Genomic DNA, 21052 nt, shown 5'->3' with positions numbered 1-21052 from the left:
TTTCGCACCAACCTTATATTACCAACCCCAAAAATTAAAGACACAGTCACAAGAGAGCTGTCTCTAGAGGGAAGAGTTAACAAAGAGATGTCCACACTTGATCCTTCCTGATGGTCTCAATTCCTTCATAGAGAGAAATGAGCCAGGAATGTGATTCATTTCTCAGCCCATTACAAAAGAAGGGAACAGAAATGGAAATGCAGACAAGCATCACTGGACAACCAGTACCCTAACATCCACAGGAATAGTCATGTCTTGGTTTCCCCCCTTTTACGGAACAGGCCATAAAGTGTCTTCTTCCCGACGGCGACCACAGCTTCAGAGAACTGCTGCTTCCCAGGGCTCTCGCTCCTTCTGCAGGCCCAGGTGGCTGCCTGTGATCCAGGCACCCTGAACTCTCGGAGGGCTATTAGAAGTGACAGAGCCAATAGAAATTTCACACAGCGTGCTTCGGAGAGATTCTGCAGATTCTTACCTGGAAGATGTATTTGCAATTAATGTAGGAGAGATAATAGAGCACTCGTTTTAACTCAGAATGCTGGCAAACTGCATTTATCAGCTTCTTGCTCAGCTCCCACATTGCCACGTCTTCTTTGCTACAGGGTGTGTCTCCCCACCAGCTGTCCCTACCACCAGCCAGCAGGGCTGGCTACACCTACAGGGGACTTGTGAGGATCAACCGCACCATTAACAGGTAGGGCTTCACAATGCTGAGGAGCATGTGGGTTTTCTAAGGCACCTGCAGGAATTTCTTCTCCCCCCCCCCCCCAACATTTATCTGAGTATTTATTTTACACGATACTTCTTGTCATAAAAAACAGCAAGCCTTAAGTCCCAAAGGAAGACTGGAGCAGTGGAATGACAGAGCTGATAAGCAGGGGTACCATATCTACCTGCAAGCGTCTCAAGCCACACTTAAGTGGTCATGAAAGGACCAGACAAATCTTCTGTATTTCATGTAAGGTGAGGGGAAATAATGCAGTACTCACTAGTTGTTTTCAGGTACCTGCCATGATCTATTATAAGTTCCAGGAAGTCAGAATTTTCCACAATGTGACCCCAACAGACTCCCCATTTTTTCCCCATTTTATCTTCCCACACAAGCCAGGTGACTGCCTTCTGGCCTTTGTCCCCAGTTGATCCCCCACCACACACTTCCTGACCTATAACCTGTCCATTTGCAGCTTAGATCAAATGCTCTTCATCTGACTTTTCCAGAGACCTCTCTCTGATTCTCACACCTCTCTTCTGGCCCCTGTCGCTCAAAATAAACACAAAGATCAGTGGAATTCTACCTCTGTGTTGGACCTCTTAGTCTTTGTACTGCAAAGTTGTGTTTGTACATCATGAATTACTACGTACAAGTGTTTCACTGCTCCTTCTAGACTATAAGCTTCTGGAAAATGATGTCTAATTCATCTTTATGAGCCTGCGACATTGAACAAAATGTTATTGGTTATTTTATTAAACAAGTAAATAAATGAATGAGTGGGAATGAGAAAAAGGAAATCAAATTCTCTAACAACACTAAGTTTTGTAAGGGAATTGGGATCCAGAGACCTTAATCCCTCCCTTGCTAATAAGACCACATCCAAAGCCCTGGCTGCTGTGGCTCAGTGGATTGAGCATCGGCCTGGCAACCAAGGGTCGCTGGTTCGATTCCCAGTCAGGGCACATGACTAGGTTGCACATCAGGCCCCCATTTGGGGGCGCGTGAGAGGCAACCACACAGTGATGTTTCTCTCCCTCTCTTTCTCCTTTCCCCTCTCCCTATAAATAAATAAGTAAATAAATAAATAAATAAAATTGTTAAAAAAAAAAAAAAGACTGCTTTAAAAAATAAATTTTTTTTTAAAAGACCACATTCACAGCTGAGACTGAAAACGCCCTTCAGTGCAATTATAAGAGACTCTGCATTCTGAGGCCAAAGTTCTCTGTGTTCTGGTAAAACCAGTATTTCCCAATCAGATTTTTAATTTTTTTAAAAAAGTACACCCACCATCTTTAGGAACACTAACACGTTTTTACATCTGGAGATCTGGGGTGTCAGCCAGACAGACTCAGTAATAACCATTTTATACACAAATAAAGCATTTGCTGAGCTAAATGTTGTTAGTCATCCCCAACCTGGCTGTGGAAGGCAGATGCCCTAGCTCTCATAAACAGGAAGTGAGCGGGTTTGCCACATCAGAGCTGGCTCTGTAAGTCTTCCTCTGGTGAAAAGGTATGTAACAGACACGTACGTTCCGGAGCAGTTTATTCCAAAGAGCGAATTTGCATCTAAGTGGCTTCTGGTAGCTCGAGACTCCACACGACTCATACATCAATTTAAAAAGGGAGTGATTCAAAGTGGAGTGACGGATTAAAAAACGAACCTCAGGCTGCAATTACCTTCATCATCTCAGAAGCGTTTGCTGGGTGGATAGTGTCTAAATGGGAGAAGGAACTCAGAGGCCTTTTCTATTTGGTCTCCTGTTAAATAACCCCCCCGTCTTAACAATGGTAATGCGAATAGCCGTTTACAGACAGAAAACGTATGCACGCCGTGACAAGTTCAGTGCTTACAGAAAGACTTTGTTCGGGAACTCCGTGCCCAGTGAAACTCACTTAAAAGCTGTTGGAATTTTTCAAAAGAGGGCATACACTAGAAAAGGGATTTTCCTACTGAAATCACAAAAACAGCATTAATAGGAGCCCAGTATAAACAGGGCTGGTGTGTCCGATCCCTTCAATGGTTGCCTTGTTGGCTTAAAAATAACACCAGGCTCTTTAGGGAATTCCAGGGGTAAAAATAATTCGCTCAAGTCAACTACAGCCTATGGTCATTTCCTCTCTTTCTGCTGGGGATCACCAAGGCAGACATTCACGAGAGTCAAATGGTCATTCACTCCTAGGGAAACAGAGGAACCTAATATTGAACACCCGTCAGTTCCTTTGTATTTTTTGTCCCGCTCTACATGGAGTATCATGAAAGTCTCACAGCAAAGCCGTGACGGCTGGAAGCGCTTTGTTCCTCAGGGCACTCAACGTGCTGAAGGGACAGCGTCTCCTAAGGCACAAAAGAGAAGAGCTGACAAGTCAGCGGGCCGGTCAGTGGTGGACCTCGGGGGCATACAAGCCCTAATGCAGAGAACAGCAACACACTGGCACCACAGACGTGATGACTGAGAACTTTACACATACCGTCCCATTTAATCCTCAAAACCTTCGCACAGAAGCGTTCAGAAGATCATAGGTCCTATGCTTCAGTTCAGACCCACCGCCTTGGACTCAATGGCCCCAGGGCCGTACAAATAAGCTCGACTGAACCAGAGCTTGCAGGATCCAGGAATCTGCATTTTCACAAGCTCAGCGGAGTCGGAGTCATGGGCACTGTGAAGTGTGAGAACCATTGCCCCAATGCCAGGAGGATGCTCCTTTTCTAGAAAAAGCGCAGAACCTGAACACAGCTCATAATCAGTCCCCTGGCTCCTTGGGACCTGCCACTGTGGCCAAGAGACTTGTTTTAGTCAGACACCAGTAAGAAGAGGGGTGTCGCTGTTGTTTTTTGTCACACCTAAGAGACTATTGCTAACAAATACAAATTTCTGGATACCTGTCCAAAGCCAAAAGTAGATCAAGAGCCTTGAACTCCATGTAGCTTCTTTCCAGGGCCTCAATAAATACTCGGCTTGGATAGTCAAGAGACTGATACACTCAAAACAACTGCTTGAGGCTTCTGCTTCCTCAGCTGATATGCTTACAGTGTGTGTATAAACACCAGGGCTTTCCTGTCAGAGAGCCAACTGTTTGGTGTCTATTAACAGGCAGAGGATTAGCTTCTCAGGAAAACAAAATGGGAAAATATTCCTTCTTTTCAAGTATAGTTGGCCCTCCATATCTGTGGGTTCTGCATCTGCAGATTTTATCAGCCCTGGACTGAAAATATTGAGGGGAAAAAAAGTCATGTTATTGCTGACACATACTGTGTGGTTAAGGCTTCGATGGCTGCCTCTGTACTGAACATGTACAGATTTTTTTCTTAGTGTTACTCCCTAAATAATACAGTATAACTATTTATATTGTATTAGGCATTGTAAGTAATATACAGATGACTTAAAGTATACGGGGGGATGTGTGTAGGTTATTTGCAAATATTACACCATTTTATAGGAGGGGCTGGAAGACCCATGGGTTTTGGTATCCACAGGGGTCCTGGAACCAAGTCCTCACGGACACAGAGGGACAGCTATACCAGGTGGCCTTGTGGTAGTGGATGCCCAGGGTACTTGACATTTAATGAAAGCAGACTCAGAAATGATCACTCCTGAGTATAATTCAAAGTTGTATGAAAATTTTTTTTATTTTCTTTTTTAAGATTTATTTATTTTTAGAGAGAGGGGAAGGGAAGGAGAAAGAGGGAGAGAAACATCAATGTACGGTTGCCTCTCACATGCCTTCAACTGGGGACCTGGCCCATAACCCAGGCATGTGCCCTGACTGGGTATCGAACTGGTGACCCTTTGGTTTGCAGGCCAGTGCTCAATCCACTGAGCCACACCAGCCAGGGCCGAAAAATTGTTTTTCAAAGTCATTTAAATTATTTTACTTGTGTAATTTTTATTTTTTAGCAATACAATGAAATTGCTGTTTTCTACTTCATTGCCAAAGTAAATTCAAGTCATTTTTTATGAAACATTCAGCAGCACAGGGGAGGGAAGGGGAGAGTCAGATTTGCAGACTTCCTGCCGTGCAAAGAGCTGGGTTGGGCACGCACAGACACCAACCCCTCAGCCTCAGGGTGACCTGCTAGAGCAGGGGTGGGAGCCTTGTCTTTTGGGTGAAGAACCAGGGCTCGGTGTCTTCATCTGGGCACCCCAGAAGCAGAGTCTGAGTCCAGGACGTGCATACAGAAGTTTACCTGGAAGGTGACCCTGAGAAGTCCAAGCAAGGGAGTAGGGAAGGTAAGACCTGAAGGGTAGGAAGCCCATAAAAGGAGTGAAAGCAAAGCTGTCACGTGAAAATGGGGCTCAATTCCATGGGCCACCTAAAGAATTGTCCAACAGAGGACAGGACACTGGGGTGGCATTACCCACGCCCATACCTCCCTGGCTGAGGGGTGTCCCCAAAGTCACACAGCCTGGAAAGGGCAGGCCAAGGAAATCCTGCATGCTTGTCACCACCTCATGCCCTCCATCAGTGACGACACACTCAGGCTTTTCATGTAATTGCGGTATCATGCACAAATGAGAGCCTCACTCTTACTTCTCTCTTTCTCTCCCATTTTCTCACCTGCCCACCCCTGCCTGCCTTTTCCCCAGCCTTAGAAATGGACAGACGGCCTCCCGAGATGCCCACTCCCACGAGGCTTTCACTTCCTTCACGAGCTACGCCATCACTTCCAAAAGGAAACACCCTAACGCCGCCCGGGCAGAGCGCTGGGGGAAGCAGTCCGCGTGGCCTTCGGTGGCCAGCACAAGCGCACGACTCCGGAACGGTGAAGGGCGCGGTCAGAGCCGGGCAGAGGGCGGCAGCGGGCCCGCGGAGCACGCGGTCTGGCCGGGACCCTGGAGCCGTCAGCGGCTCTGGCCGGGCTGGTGGGGAAGCACCGTCCGGGGAAGGGAGGGACACCGCAGCTGCCGAGGGACCTGTCACAAGGGCAGCCATGGACAAGCACCGCCCCACTCGGACTAGGTTGAGACATCAGTGCGGCTCCCTAGGATGAGCCACGCCAGAGCGAACACATGCAGGACCTCTGCTCTATTCTGCTTTCTTAGAAAAAAAAAAAAGTGGTAAATGAGCTTCACTGACCTGCTTGATCTTTCCCAGGTAAATAAAAGGGTAAACGTACTGCTTTTGCCGCTTTCCACAGGAACTCATTCCCGCACGAACCAAAAGGGGTATGATTGTAATGATTTCGTGTGATGACAGAATGCACAGAGATATAACAGGCAGGGAACGTATCCCTCAGGAATAATGAATCCAGAGAGGGGACATGCGTGTGTATTCTGGGGAACTCTCAGCCTACAGCGCAGCCCCAGGAAGCTGAATGTGGCCCTCACTGATCCAAGCAATTAATTAGTTCCACCATCATTTTTGGCTTATGAAACTCACTTTTCTACGCCAACAGTCGATTTGATGGTATTTTAAGTTGCCGTGAAGCCTCGAGAGAGGAGAAGAAAGCACTGTACACCTTACTGATTCATACATCTTACTACCTGAGTTTCTAATTCAAAAATTGAGCTAATAAACTTCCTCTTTAATTAAATCTATCCTAACAAGTTCTCATTTGTGTTCTTCATTCATTTTTGGCAATCACGCGGAGATCGTAATTAAGTATAAAAATTACATCGTGGGCTTGCTGGGTAAAACCCTAAGCTCGGTCTCCTGTGGGGGCTTGACCAGCCTCCTCCAGGGGTACAGAGGGAGGCTGCAGGTTTTCAGTATTAGCTGGAGCTCCTCATTTAGTTGACTACAATATATGAAATATGCATACATGATAAGCTCAGAAATCCAAACCTTCACATGACCGCCTCATATGGAAATTTTACCTTCAGAAAAATAACCTGGCAAACAATTTTTCATTTTTAGGTCTATACAAAATTTTAAAATTCATGACCTGCATTGAAAGTTTGCTGTTTACTGAGAAAAGAGTACTTAACAAAAGAGGTAAAGAAGTGAATTGCATCAACAATTCTAAGAACCCAGTGGATTTCCACAAAATGTTTTTGCCTTTGATTCAACTGAATAGAAAAATCAACCTTGGCATTTACTTTGGCTTTCATCTACCTTGAATCACAAAGCAATTACAATACTAAATATCATGAGTGACTGGAAAAAGATTCAGCTATTTTAAAGAATGTTAGTTTGTACAAAATTAACTCTTTTCTATTTCCATGGAAGTGTTATGATGTATTACACTAAAACACATGGCATTTTGACCAAATCTACTTGGTTGACATTTGTGTTCTTCTCCTATAAATGAGCACGTATCTTCCGAACACCTTAAATAATCTAAATTTGTAAGCAAAAAAAACAGCCTAAAAATGTTAGCTGTGGTTACCAGCAGTGAAGAAGGCAGAAAGAACCAAGCTTACCATTTGCCGTATTCTTTTTAAAGTTATCCAGGAATTCCTCCAGAAGTTGGGACTGGTTAGGAGGAGGCAGCAGACCCTTCTGGTCCCTTGAGAACAGGTCACTGTCTGACCACGAAGTGCACAGGGTTCCCTTTGTGTCTGGCGGCCGGGCAATCAGAGTGAGCCCAACACTCTTCTCAGAAAACAGCGCCTCCATCCGCTTAAGGTCAAGATCAGACACAGCCTCCCCATTCAAGGTCATGATTTCATTGCCCTTTCTCAGCCCTGAAACAAGGAAGGGGAAACAGAGGAAGACAAAAGGAGACAGATGACTGAAATATCTCATGATGAAAGAAAGCTGCAAACTCAAACTGTGTATTCTTAGGGCTGCTCAGTTGCTCTCGTCAGAGAAAGTGCCAGAATGTACTTAGATGCCAATGACAGCAAAACCAACGTCTGCTCTCTCAAGGCTGGGATTAGAAGCAAGAGTTTGAAAAGGAAACAATTTGAGAGCAATTGAAATTAATTGTCCTTCTATTTATCTGAGTGCCCTGGAAAATGACACTTGCTTTATCTCTGTCTGCCTGCCTGTCTGTAAAATATGCATGTGTATTCTCTGTGTGTATGTACATACACTCTCTTCCAAAACACAGTCTCTCCCCCACTACAGACACACACACACACACACACACACACACACGCAGACACACGTATATGTATTTTGAATTAAACTATTAAGTTTACTTCCTTTAACATTTGTGAAGAACCCATTTTCTGACAAAATTGTAAGAAGGACATTTCACTAGCCAGACTGCATTCCATAGTTTTGGATTAAAAGGGAAGAGAGATTCTCTGCCCCACGGACCTTCCCCATAGGCCAAGCCATCAGGGAGAACATCGCTGATAAATATTCGGCTGAGGTGTTGGTGCTCATCCACCTGTGCTGTCACTGCAAACCCTGGGAATAAAAATAAAAGGGAAACGCAAGTCTAAATTTGTCACACTGACGAACTTCCCCAACTCGATCAGCAGTATTTTCTCAAACATCTATTCTTATAAGTACAGTATGTTGACAATGTCTCAGTTATAACTATTTTGAAGGCATAAATATCTAGCAGGGTCCGAGAAAGAGAAACATGTCAGATCTAAAGGTGGAAGAAACATGATTACATGACCTTACTGAAGAGTGGAGGCCATACCCATGCACATCGTGGCATTATTCACAACAGGCAAAAGGCCAAAGCCACTCAACTGTCCATCCACAGAGGATTGGGTGAATAAACTGTGGTATATCCATACACTGGAATATTATTCATTCTTCAAAAAGGAAGGACCTTCTGACACATGCTATAACAGGGAAAAACCTTGACACATTACACTCTGTGAAAATAAGCCAGGCACAAAAGAACAAATACTGTATGAGGTAACTAGAGCCGTCAATACATAGAGGCAGAGGGTAGAACAGAGGCTGCCAGGGGTGGGGGGAAGAAGAATGGGTGCTCCTCTTTAACAGGCACCAACAGGAAGATGAAGACAGGCCTGGAAATGAATGATGGTGACGGCTGCCCAACAGTGTGAACATACCTAATGCCACTAACCCGGCATTCTTAACCATTCAATTATGACAAACTTGGTTATGTGTATTTCACCACAATTTAAATTTCTTTAAAGTTAAGACAACAATAAAAAATAAAAAAACAACCCTCTTATTGAATTGAATCAAATTCAGTTCAATAAAATAAATATTGGTTAAGAAACAGCCCTATATGGGGCTCAGCGTTTTAAGCAGGTACAAAAACACCTGGATGGATAGGGCGTACCCTAAATAGACGACACACAGAGCCTCGAGTAAACACATCACATCTTCCCGACCCGGAGGTCACCCTCCTCTCTGACTCCGCAGTCAGGAGAACATGTTGCCATGTCCTGGTCTCATGACCCTGGGGCGCTTTGATGACAGGAAGAATGGCATGTCCCCCTCTTGGCTCTGTGCCTCGGGCAAAGCCTGGCAGACAGTGGTCACCAGAAAGAGTCTTTGCAATTGTCTTCCATTAGTCCTTCAGTCATTCGAGTGCAAAGGAGATTCATAGGGCGGCCACGGAAGTCAAGTGAAGGCCAACCAAGTACAGACAGAATGTTAAGAAGGCTTTCAAGGAAAACCTAACATAACATTTGGGTCTAACAGATTACAAAAATTAAGAAACAAAGAACATATCATAAAAAGGAGATCGTAACATAATAAACAGTCAGTAGAATTTGATCAGCTTGAATCATTTAAGAAAAATAATTGTAATAATAATATATTTAACAAGATACGAAATAGTCTCTCTCTAGCAATATCCATTGATGATTATCTACTTATTGAGTTGACATCGTAAAAGACAGAAATGAATTTTAACACATGAACATAGTCTATAAAGAGCTCAAAGACAAGTTTAAATACAGATAAACAGAAATGCAAGGATTAAATATCACCAAGTGCTTTGGGTAGTATTGACCCTAATTGTTGAACTGAGGCTAAAGCAATCACGTAGGCTTCTTCAAGAAAGTTAGACTCCCAGTTAGTTCTTGAAGGGCAGGTCTGATTGACACAATCAGGGAGGAGGGACAAGGAACGAGGCGGGAGCAGCGAAGGGCAGCGCTCCAGGTGGGAGAAAGTAAGCTGAGAGCCAAGGCAGAGAAGACACTGAGAGGAAGAGCATCATGACGCATATGAATCACGAATTAATCAGCTTAGAACAGGACCCGGCACAAAGTGAATTCACTGTAAGTGTTATCATCATCTTTTCAAATGTCTCATCACCTTTTATATTTCTTTTCAACGCTTTGGCATCTTTCCCTAATATTAATATATCTTTTTAGCCTACTACTATAAATAAATAAAAATGAAGAAAGATGAAGCTCAGAAACTACTATCAGAGTTCCTGAAAATGTACGTTTAAAGAAAAACAATGAGGTCCGAACGTACGGTGGCCAAGGAGGGAAGGACAGACCAGGGCGTTCTGATGCTCACCAAAGTCAGACATGCTCTCCGTCTTTGTGAGCTGCACGTCATAAACATTTAGTGGAAAGACTTCTATTTCATCATAAACCTGCGAAAGGTAAAAACAACGAAATCAGGGATCGGCTGTCATGATGTCTTGGAAATTTACTTAGATTGTTTCCAAACTAGATGGCAAATTTAAGCAGAACTCTGCCCCCAAATTACTTAGTTCCAAAATTAAGAGGCCACGGATGTGGTTCAGACTTCTCTTTCTGGGGCTGACGCCCTCACCTGTTCCTGCAGGTATTCGTGTGGCGCAGGGATGCAGTACTCGATGTTTTCATCTGCTAGTTTTCGAAGCTGTAGGCCATAGTGGCTGGGTTCCAACTGCTTCATCTGTAAGGAAAAAAATAATTATTCAGGCTTTAAAGATTCTTTCTAAATTCATCATTGGTTCATTAAAAAAATCAAAGGGGACATTTCTAAAAAGGATGCCATATGTAAGTTGCTCAGTTTAAACCTATATAAAAAAGATTAAATTTCAATGTGCAAAAAAGGTAGGAAGAGACAAACAATGATTTTCCAGGTCTTCTCTAAATACTACTGATCACTAAAAGCAAGAGATGTCTTAAGGAGGTTTTGGGAGCATATATCTGACAAGAGACTATATAGGGGTGAGCGAAAGGAGGTTTGTAGTTGTGAGTACATGAAACACAGGGCTTATTCTTGTTTGAGTATTTATTAATTATTGTATTACTTATTTCTATTACAACTGTAAACCTACTTTTGGCCACCCCTGTATCATACTATTCCCAGCAAATGCTATCTCTTCACATATTGGCTGTACCTAATTTTGTTTCCCACTACACTAAAGTAGAGAAATTTATGAAATGTGAACAATCTCATGCTCTACAGACTTCAGAATTAGGAATTTCCTACTATAAAGGTTTTCAAAAGGAAAATGAATACACTCATATACTTGTGTTCTCCCTCCCCTCTCCCACCCTGCCCCCAAACTCTCTCTCTTTCTCTCTCTCACTTTCAAGAATAAGAAATTACGTCAGGTCTATGTTCTACCTGGGTCTACTGCACCCACTCCTTCTGACATCCGCTATCACTTAGAAACTTCATCAAGTTAATAATTGATACCATTGCTACAAAACAACATATTGACAGCCTGAATAAACACCTTACATAACTGAGTAAAAGAAATTAAATAAAGAAGAATAGGAGCTATGTATATAAATGCCAGGTATGCTAAGGCTTAACTCCAAGTGACAAAGGAGAACTGAAATGAAGGATTGTCTACATTCACTAAGTGTCCGTGGCAAAGAGCGACCAAACGCTACATGCCTGCTTTTTGTTAACCATTTCATATATTTGATGGTACTTCCTCTGAAAACTTAAAACTATTTCAGCTCTACTGCTCCATCTGGTGGTCTAAAATAGTAATCTGGTGGTGCTGAGTCTCGTCCACCTCAGTGGGGTCTCTCGAAGGCTTCCGAGCAACCTTTTCAGAAAGAAAACCCAATTTGAATAATAAGTAAAACATCTTGTAACAGTCTCCAGGAAACTCCAAGTCCTCAAGTGACTTGTTTAATCTAGAGAGACTTGGTAAAACTATTTAGTATTAAATCAAACTACTTCAAAATGTATGCCACCTTCTTCTAGGGCACCAGCCCTAGGCAACTTAAATAACAGCACCCTTCAGACTTATTCTAGATAGAAAGGTGGATATAGAATTTCAGTAAAATAGCTCAGGTTCTTCATGACGGCAGAGGGCCGGCCATGCCCTAACAACAATGCCTACTTCCTAAAGATGGAGAAGGAAAATACCACTTAATAAATATGTTAATGAACAAGTTAATAGGTTCCCTGGCATAGCAATGCAACATGATTCTTTTTCTTCAGAACTATATTTCTGCAGCAGAATCCATTACCTTGCATGCCAAAGTCAAAACATCTTCCACTCTGTGCTCTGGCTTGATCGTCACAGTAACTCCCTGATTGTCCTGGAAGTGAACGTAAGTCTGCATCTCCCACGTGTGGTTGCGGGGAACGCCATCTGCTGCTGAACCGTACATATGCAGAAGTTCATCGACCTGATTTTGGGTTCCAAAAGAAAGTGCAGACAGATTTGATTTTTTTAAATGAGAAAAGCTACTAAAATAATATCCCCTAATTTAAGGCATATTTTATAGTAAACTCTTTCATACTCCTTCTATGTCTGGCTTCTCATGACCCCCTGGGGCAGACAAGGCCAGCGTGTCCATATTCATTTTACCCACGTGACACCAGTGCCCGAGGAGGCTGAGTAGCAGTCAAGTGGCCCCTGTTCCATGGTCTAGCCGCCATGCCATTCTGCCTCGCAGCCCAGGTTAGGCACGGCAGTCAGTGTAAGGACTGCTTTGTATCCACCTTTACTGCTCTCCAGGTGAAGATGGAGAAGAGGCCCCGTGAAATCTACATCTAGGCCATGACGCCGGTGACGTTTAGATACGTTGCCATCCATGGCCCCCAATGCCTGCCTGCATCCTAACCCTGAACTGCACTGAACACCAAGCATGCTTTTCTTCCCAACTGATTTGGACCCTTCTTCCTGGGGAAAATTTTTTCTGTTTCACATCTAAATATTATTTTAAAAATCAACCCCCAACGTGTTTTCCAAACAAGCTGAGTTTCCTGAACTTCATCACCGCAATAATTCAATGACCTCGTGCTTATTTGTACTTCTATGCTTAGTTAACAAAAATAGTTAACATTTACTAAGCCACTCAGAAATGTTTTCCTCTGGCCAAGTTTGGACGTGAGTCTGGCGGTAAAGAAAAGATGCGGGGATCTGAAAGGCCTGATGCTCATGTCCCAAACTCTACTGCTTAGCCAGCAAGGAGGGACCTAGGACAGGACACTGACCTTGCTGAGCCTCGTGTCCTGCTCTGTGAAAGTGGATACTACTAATATAATTAAAGTTGGTAATTTAAAATTCTAATTTTTGTGAGCAAAAGAGATCATATATGTAAAAACAACTTGCACAGAAGAAACTGTACAGATTCAATACCTCTCAGTATTATAGCCCACTCATCCCACATTCAAGTTACCGTTGATGGACAATTATATGAGGGGGGACCCCAAAAAAGGCAGAATTATCTTCTGGAGGGCAGGCCCCTTGGAGTGCAGGCTTCCCCTGTTAAGTGAGTGTTCTAGGAACCCATCTGGACCAGTGCACCAGCTGGTGTTGTTGTGAGAGGCTGCTTTTGGCTTCAGTGAATCTTTTTTTAAGACTTTCAACACATTTACCCATTTCATGATGTGATATACAAACACACCTGCCCACACCACACTGAGTACGCTGCTGTTTTTGACCAAAAACGGCCTGACTCCATGCCCTACCCTCCCTATTCACCTGATCTCCCTCCAAGTGACTTTTTTTTTTTTTTTTTGTTTCCCTGGATTAAAAAAAAGTCCTCAAAGGGAAACGTTTTGCTGATGTGGAAGAGGTGGAACAAAAAGCAACAGAAGCACTAAAAGGCATCAAAACCGACAAGTTCAAAACCTGTCACGAGCAGTGGAGAAAACTCTCCATAGGTGTGTTATTGCATCAAACGGAGATACTTTGAAGGTGACTCAAGTTTAAACACGTAAGAATACATACACAAGTTTTTATAAATAAATTCTGATTTTTGAGGGTCCCTCCCTCGCAGTTTCAATTCTAGGCATTAACAAAAGTAAAAGATCTTATGTAAGATTTAAAATAAAAATAGGTATAGTAAAGAAATTTTTTTTAAACCAGGTTTAGGCAAAGCAAGGAAGGCCCATCTTTCTGGGTTGTCATTTGTAAATGTGCTGCTCCCCTGAGTGGCATTTCTGGGTCCGTCATGGATACGTCACTTCTGTACATTTTCCTGGACAGAGAGGATCGCAGCCCAGGATGAATATGAACCCCATGTGCCAAGACGAGGGGAAAAAAGGGGGCAGAGGAGCAGGTGCCTGGGGCCAAGGAAGAGGGAACCAACGAGGACACCCCTCTCTCCTGAAGGGTCCTTATTTCAGCGGGTCCCACTTCCTTCCCTGGGAAACCTCCCAGGTACTTCTTGTCATCTGAGCAGTGATGTCAACTAGGTGAGGCAGTGCCATGCCGACGCCTGCCTTCAAGGCCCTGAGCCGCTCTCAGACCGCGCTTCCCCGGCATCTAACTAAAAGCCCAGCAGAGGTCACTGTGGGGTAAGAAACCGCGCCGGCAGCCGGGCCAGGAGGCGATCAGAGTCCCCATTCCTGCAGCAAAGCAGTTTCGTCCTGCACTTCCAGAACAGAACAGGAAAATCCCAACTGAGGATGGGCGGGTGGGGGAGGGGCATGAGAGATGCAGACTCACACCCACCCCTTCCTGCCCTCCTGTCCCGTCCTCACTGTCCCTCACAGAGGCCACCACGCAGACCCAAGGGAACCCACTTTGAGGTGCTGCCATTCACAGCCCTTCGAGGACAGCGCCATCATGACCCTCTATGTAACAGGTGAGGAAAATGAGGCATGGAAAAGCCCGGGACCTTGTGCACAGAGGCAGCTGTGACTGCGATGCTGTGAGGATTTGAACCCTAGAAACCTGGCGTGAGCGTGTGCTCACCACCACGACACTGTACAGAAATATCAGCCAGGCAGTCACCTCCCCACAAGAAGGACACACCTAACTTTCCCAGTTCCTTTCCATCAATAACACACACACCACGTTCTGGTTGAACAAAATGGCTCACCTGCCAATTCCCCACCATGGAGCGAACGCTGTCTTTGCTTCCCGGACCCTCATTTCACTCCGCTGCCTCCCACACAGCTTCAGCGCTGAAACCGCGTGTATCCTGCGGCCTTATTTCAAACGCTACCCCCACCGCATGAAGCCTCTCCTGCTCGCTTCCCTCATTACCCCAATTCCATGCAATTCGATGAGCCTGCTCTCCTGTGTCCCTGGTATAGCACTGAGCTAAGCCCAGCTCCCCGACAATCATTTCCAGGCTGCTCTGGCGCCCCCAGGTGCTAAGATGCGTGACATCGCAGAGGGTGCTAGGTCTCCTTCAGCCCTTAAAACGGTGCATCCTGCACCCCAGAACACAGCCAAGGCATGGGTGTTAACGTGGAAGCAACTAGAAATTCACTATCATACATAGGCCTGCAAAGTAAAAGCTGTCCATTCTCAGTATCTTATTCAAATCTGTTCAACCCTAGTTGGTGTGACTCAGTGGATTGAGTGGCAGCCTGTGAACCAAAGGGTTGGTGGTTCGATTCCCCGTCAGGGCACATGCCTGGGTTGTGGGCCAGATCCCCAGCTGGGGGTGTGCAAAAGGCAACCACACATTGATGTTTTTCTCCCTCCCTTTCTCCCTCCCTTCCCTTCTAAAAATAAATAAATAAAATCTTTTTAAAAAATCTGTGTATACAGTGTCAACTTCTTAATCTTCCCTAAAAGTTCAAGAGGAGAAATGAACAGATTATTACCAGGGAGGAAGTCCTCAACAAGAGACTAGGTGCAGGGAAATAGAGAGATGGAAAGAAGGACAGAAGAAATATTCATACTCAACTCAATTAAACAGGGCCTTGTGCCTACAAGAGCTCTGAGGGAATCATTTCCAGAGTCTACCCTTGACCTAAGATGGAGTGCATGACCGCAGACAAGGTGCCTATCAACCCAAGGAAGAGTCAGACCCTCCCAAGAGAGCCCTCAATGAAAATATATAATTTTTTACTGTGTGTAATACACACACACACGCCCCAGAAGTATATATGCAATTACAGTGGTAAAACCTGGTTATTCAAAGGGAGTGTCAAGAATGTGAAATTAATTAATCTGAACTAGAAAAAGAAAAAGCTGTTAGGTACAGACAGCTCTCCTAGGCCCATTTGGACAAAACCAGATTAATTTCCTCAAGGGGCAATGCTCTCCGCGCTGGAAATACACACGCTTTATTTTCAATAAGCCGGATACAATATTCTCCTACATTCTTTGTCATAAAAGGAACAATCTTGAAAATAAGCACAACAAACGGAGCCATCGGGAAAACCCTCTTCCCAGTTCAATCTTGAACGACTCACCCCGAAGCACGCGGCTGGCTGCCTCGGTCAAGACTGTTGAGATTCAGCCTGCCTCCTACTCCCCCACACCGTCCCCCTGAAAATTAGTTTCCAATTAACCCATTCTGGGTTTCCAGGCCCTGGAGAAGACACAGAGAGACGGTAGAAACACAGCAGACAATCTGGGTCAAATCCCAGCCTTGGCAGGGCTGGTTCTCTAACCGCTCTGGGCCTCAGTTTCTTCACCTTTAAAGGGGGCTGAAAATGGCAGCCTCTGGGGTCAGGGTGGGGTCAGGGATGGGTGTCAGGAATGGCACTGGAAGGTATAGAAACCGTGCCTTTTTGTGCGAAAGACCACAACCATGTGAAAGTATTTTTTGAAGCTCAGTCTGGAGGGTGGCATCACAGTGTAATAAATTTAGCCTCTATGCTTCTGTGACGGCCCCTATAAAGACCTGAATGCGAATCACCTTGGGGGACCGGGGCAACCACTGACGGCAGATACCCGAGAGGTCAGCTCTGACTGGCTGCCCACGAAATGGGAACATCACTGACTGGCAGCCCTGGCTAGTTAAGGTTTGCAAATCACTGTGGCCACCCTTGAAGCACAACTTCCAGAGAGCATTTTATTATTAGTATTAGTATTATATTATATCGTCATCATCATTATTACATGGATGGTCCTGAAAGCACGCATCAGATTCCTTCTGCTCAGCGTATTCCAAGGAGAGGACATAGAGACCCCGCATGTTCGCAGGGCAGATGCCGCCGGCTCGAAGGGCCTGCAGTTACTACTTGGATCAGGGCAGGGAAGGGAGCGGCAGAATCACAGCCGGGCTGTCACAAACGCGCCCGGCGCCACACAGGTGGCCGAGAAAAGGGAAGTCCGTTAGGAAGTGAGATGAGCAGAAAACAGAAGGCCTGGCACCTCTGGGTTTTCTTCACAAGAGGAAATGGGCCCAGAGGAGAAAGTGTTTCTTTCTCCAAACATCAGTTAAAATGAAAGGAAAATGGCCCGTGTCTCTGCTTTCTTTCTCTTCCTTTCTTTCCTTCTGTCCTTCCTTCTACCCATCGATCCATATATGTATGCATGTTACGTAGGGTTCCATACTAACATTCACTTTAAACAAACTCCTACGTTATAGTCACAAATAAGTGGTTTCATTCATATTTTCCATTTTAAAAACATCAGCAAATTTTTTTCCAGTTTGGAGCTAATGACTAATGCGACAATACTTCCTTCACTCGATGCCACAGATTGTTGGGACACCCCAAGCCAAGTTTCCAGGAGTGAGGGCCAAGGCCCAGGGGCGCCACAGGCCCTGCAATGAGGCCTTTGGAGCAGCTGCCCATTCTGAGCAGCAGTGGGGGGTCTGTCACCACGATCTCCATAACACACACCTCCCTGCGAACACTCACTGAGACTCATTATTACTCATCAAGAGGTCCCTATAAAAAGCTTTCATTCTGGGCTAGCCAAACTGTCCTCTAAAAAAATGCTCAAATAAGATGGGCTTTATTCCAAGCAGGGTGGAATAAAGATTTCAAATTGGGGTGAGTCACTGTGGAACAGTTACATGCGGCCCCAATCAGAGCAGAATATTTTAAAGTGCCCGTGAACCTCTCCCTCCTATCTCTCGGGAATGACTGCCTTTCTGTGTTACACTAATGGACATACTAACAATATACTGACTGTATACAGATACATGGTGTGTGCATGTTATAAACATACGCCAAGAATGATGAGCAGAGGAACACTAGTGAAATGAAATATTAATTATTCAACCAGCGACAGGCAGAATTTTAAGTCCCAGAGATATAGAAAAACAAATGCCCTTAATTCAATCGGCAACTCAATTTAAACCTAGTTATCTGAGTCTGCAGTACAGAAATGTAAATACACAATTAAAACAGCCCTATATAAGGCAAAGGTATTTCTTTAGCATCCCCGTATCAGCAGCAATGGTTAGTTAAAATAAATAGGGAGAGCTGTTTAAATACATATGCTTTAAGAAACAGATGCTGTAATACTTCTCTCTGGCCCATTACGGCATCAGTGGGACTTGCCGATTAAATCACAAGACCTTTTGGTAACTTGAGCCCAACTTATATAATTAATTCTAACCATTAATGGCTATTATAGAAAAAATTATTTTCAAAGTCCAACGTAAGTTCTGTTAATAGAAAGTCCTTTGATTATGCAATTTCTTAACTTTCAAAGTAAGACTTTTAAGTTATTTAATGCTGGAAGATACAATTTTTAAATTATGGGTTTTTTTTTAAAGATTTTATTTATTTTTAGAGGGGAAGAGTGGGAGAAAGAAAAGGTGAGAAGCACTGATGTATGAGAGAAACATCAATCAGTTTCCTTTTGGGGAACCTGGCCCACAACCCTGGCATGTGCCCTGACGGGGAATCGAACCAGCGACCTTTCAGTTTGCAGACTGGTGCTCAGACCACTGAGCCACAGCCACCAGGGCAAAAGTATGGGTTTTTATTTCAGATCAAACAATTCTCAACCATTAAAGGACTACATCTAACATAGACAATAGGCAAACGTATTAAGCAAGACTGTTTCCTTGGCAGTGTGTTATGTATTGAGAATATACACATAATCATAGGATCTGCATAAGCAACCTGAACACTGGTCCTGCTTCCGAGCTTGCCCAGGGAAACATGATGTAGCAGGGACTTGCTGGGATGACTGACAGGAAGAGGCAATATGGAATGAGAACCAAGCAACTAATAGTTATATATATGTTTTTTAAATACAAAATTAAGTAAAATCCCTGGAGAAAGATGGGATTTGATCTGGATTTTGCAATAGGTTCTGTGAGTGTATAGAAATAATGGGGCAGGGACTGGAAATTATTATGAAAAGTCTACCATTTTGATGGCATGATTTCTAAAGAAGGTTTGGATTTGGTTCCCTTACCCCGGTGACTGGTCAAGAACCAAGAACAGACAGGGCTTCCTGGAACAAGCTGAATATGTCATCACCCGGGCTGTCTGCCCCTGACCTCTGAGGACAGGAGGTGGAGGGGGCAGGGCTTGAGCAGAGGTTTTCTACCCTAGTTCGGGCAGCGCTACCACCTGGAGGTGCTTTCAACAACCATGGCACATGAGTAGCTCAATTTCCTTTACTTTTTCTGATTTTTATCTTCTAGATTTTGTAGCAGAATAATAAACATTAAAGAATAGGCCATTTCAACACTTATAGAAACCTACCTACAACCCATCAGCCTCACTCAGTTGTATAAACACCTGACTCCACATGAGTCAGAGCCAACCTCATGAGAACGCAGAATAGGTGGCCATCTAGTTGTATGTTTTAGGGTCACCAGAAAGTCCCTCGCTCAACCCTCACCCCCTGACCCAGGACCTATCAGAGTGTCTAACACTTCACCGTTGCTCAGTTTTTCAAACTGAATTCCCAATTCACTGAATTATCCCAAATAATTCATTGGTAACACTGCCTGCTTCTGCTAAAGCATATGAAATATCAGGTTTCGACCTCACCAAATAATGTAGAGGTTTGTTGGATGTAAAACCCAAGATACAATAATTTGATGAAGAAGATCGGGTGGCAGATCAGTGACATGAAACACAGCTTCAAGGACACAATGGTCCCTGGCTGGTGTGGCTTTAATCGGCATCATTTCATACACCAAAAGGTTGTTGATTCCATTCCCAGTTAGGGCACACACCTAGGTTGTGGGCTCAATCCCCAGAAAATGTCCTCAGGTGAAGATTAAAAAAAGAAGACTCAGCTCCCATGTGGAAACCTGCACAGTTTCTCAAAGCTGCTGATCCGCAGCACAGGTGTGAACCGCAGCACAGATCCGTGGGATGACCCCTGACCAGCCTGAGAGGAAAATGCAATTTTGAATTCACTAAACTCTCAAATGAGGGTAAGTATTGCTGAAGAACAGGGAAGAAGAAACAAAAGCTCCTACTTTGACCTCACTCATGACACTTTTAAGATAGAGTTGTCATGAATTCAGATACCTGCAAAAAAAAAAAAAAAAAAATCGGCATTTCAAGACTATCTCTTATTTACCTACCAGGGACTATTTTAATTCTAAATTTATCGTGAACCAGTTCATGTAAAGATTCTGAACTTGCACCGCCCACTTAGCTTACCCCAGTGTCACCGTGTAATACGCAAGGACTGCCGTCTACAGCAGTGTCTGCCTCACTGGAGTTACGGGAGTTTGGAGGTAGCTGAGGTCCAGAAAACCCACGGCTGCCACTTGAATCAAACACCCAGTGGACAGTGGGGAAAAAGACCAACAAAATCGCTCTGCAATGTTCTTTCTGGCAGCTACCCTTTTCAGTACTTCAAAGTTTCAGTTCTACAACATTGTATAAGAGTTCAAGTCACAATTTGTTCTATTTTCCACTCCACCACATTGAAAAAGTTGGGTTTTCTCCTTCCCCTATGGTTACATAGTCTACTTTTCTGTGATGTCATTATTCAAGTCATCTTGGATCTTCTTGATGTTGCTTTTAATCAATATGCACATGTTTCCAAAGAAGTGGGTCAGAGCTCAAATTCAACTTGGCAAAACTACCAAAATCAAGCTTATAACTGTTTTTTAAATGTGCATGAAATAAATAATGGTAAGAAATATGGCTAAATATTAAAATTCATTGTGCTTGAACTAAGAACAATTTCCTTTATTTTTTTCTGATTTCTATCTTCTATATTTTGTAGCAGAATAATAAACATTAAAGAATAGGCCATTTAAACACTTATAGATACCTACCTACTACACATCAGCCTCATTCAGTTGTATAAATACCGACACTATAATTAGTTTCATATCTTTTAAAAACAGAAATGTTCAACCAAATGCTTTTGTTTATCGAGAAATCTTATGCTGGGAACATTTGCCACACACAATGGGGTAAAGACCGTATTAGGCTCATAGCTCATTAGCTAAATGTCAACATC

The 21052-nt window shown here is 43.9% G+C and overlaps 1 protein-coding gene across 1 annotated transcript in view; it reads right to left on the bottom strand.

Moving 5' to 3' along the window:
- The window catches only part of TIAM2 (TIAM Rac1 associated GEF 2), a 120144-nt gene that overhangs the window by 54176 nt on the left and 44916 nt on the right, over positions 1-21052 (bottom strand). The window contains exons 9-13 of the mRNA XM_090280011.1: positions 11979-12140; positions 10330-10434; positions 10069-10147; positions 7921-8013; positions 7077-7340 (exon numbers count right to left, since the gene is read on the bottom strand). Of these exons, the coding sequence (XP_090136137.1) occupies positions 7077-7340; positions 7921-8013; positions 10069-10147; positions 10330-10434; positions 11979-12140 (703 nt within the window). The remainder of the gene's footprint in view (positions 1-7076; positions 7341-7920; positions 8014-10068; positions 10148-10329; positions 10435-11978; positions 12141-21052) is intronic.

The sequence above is a fragment of the Furipterus horrens genome, unplaced genomic scaffold, assembly GCF_987537825.1.
Source record: "Furipterus horrens unplaced genomic scaffold, mFurHor1.1.pri manual_scaffold_6, whole genome shotgun sequence".
NCBI lineage: Eukaryota > Metazoa > Chordata > Mammalia > Chiroptera > Furipteridae > Furipterus > Furipterus horrens.
Note: the sequence above shows the minus strand (reverse complement) of the source record. Positions and strands in the feature narration are given on the sequence as shown.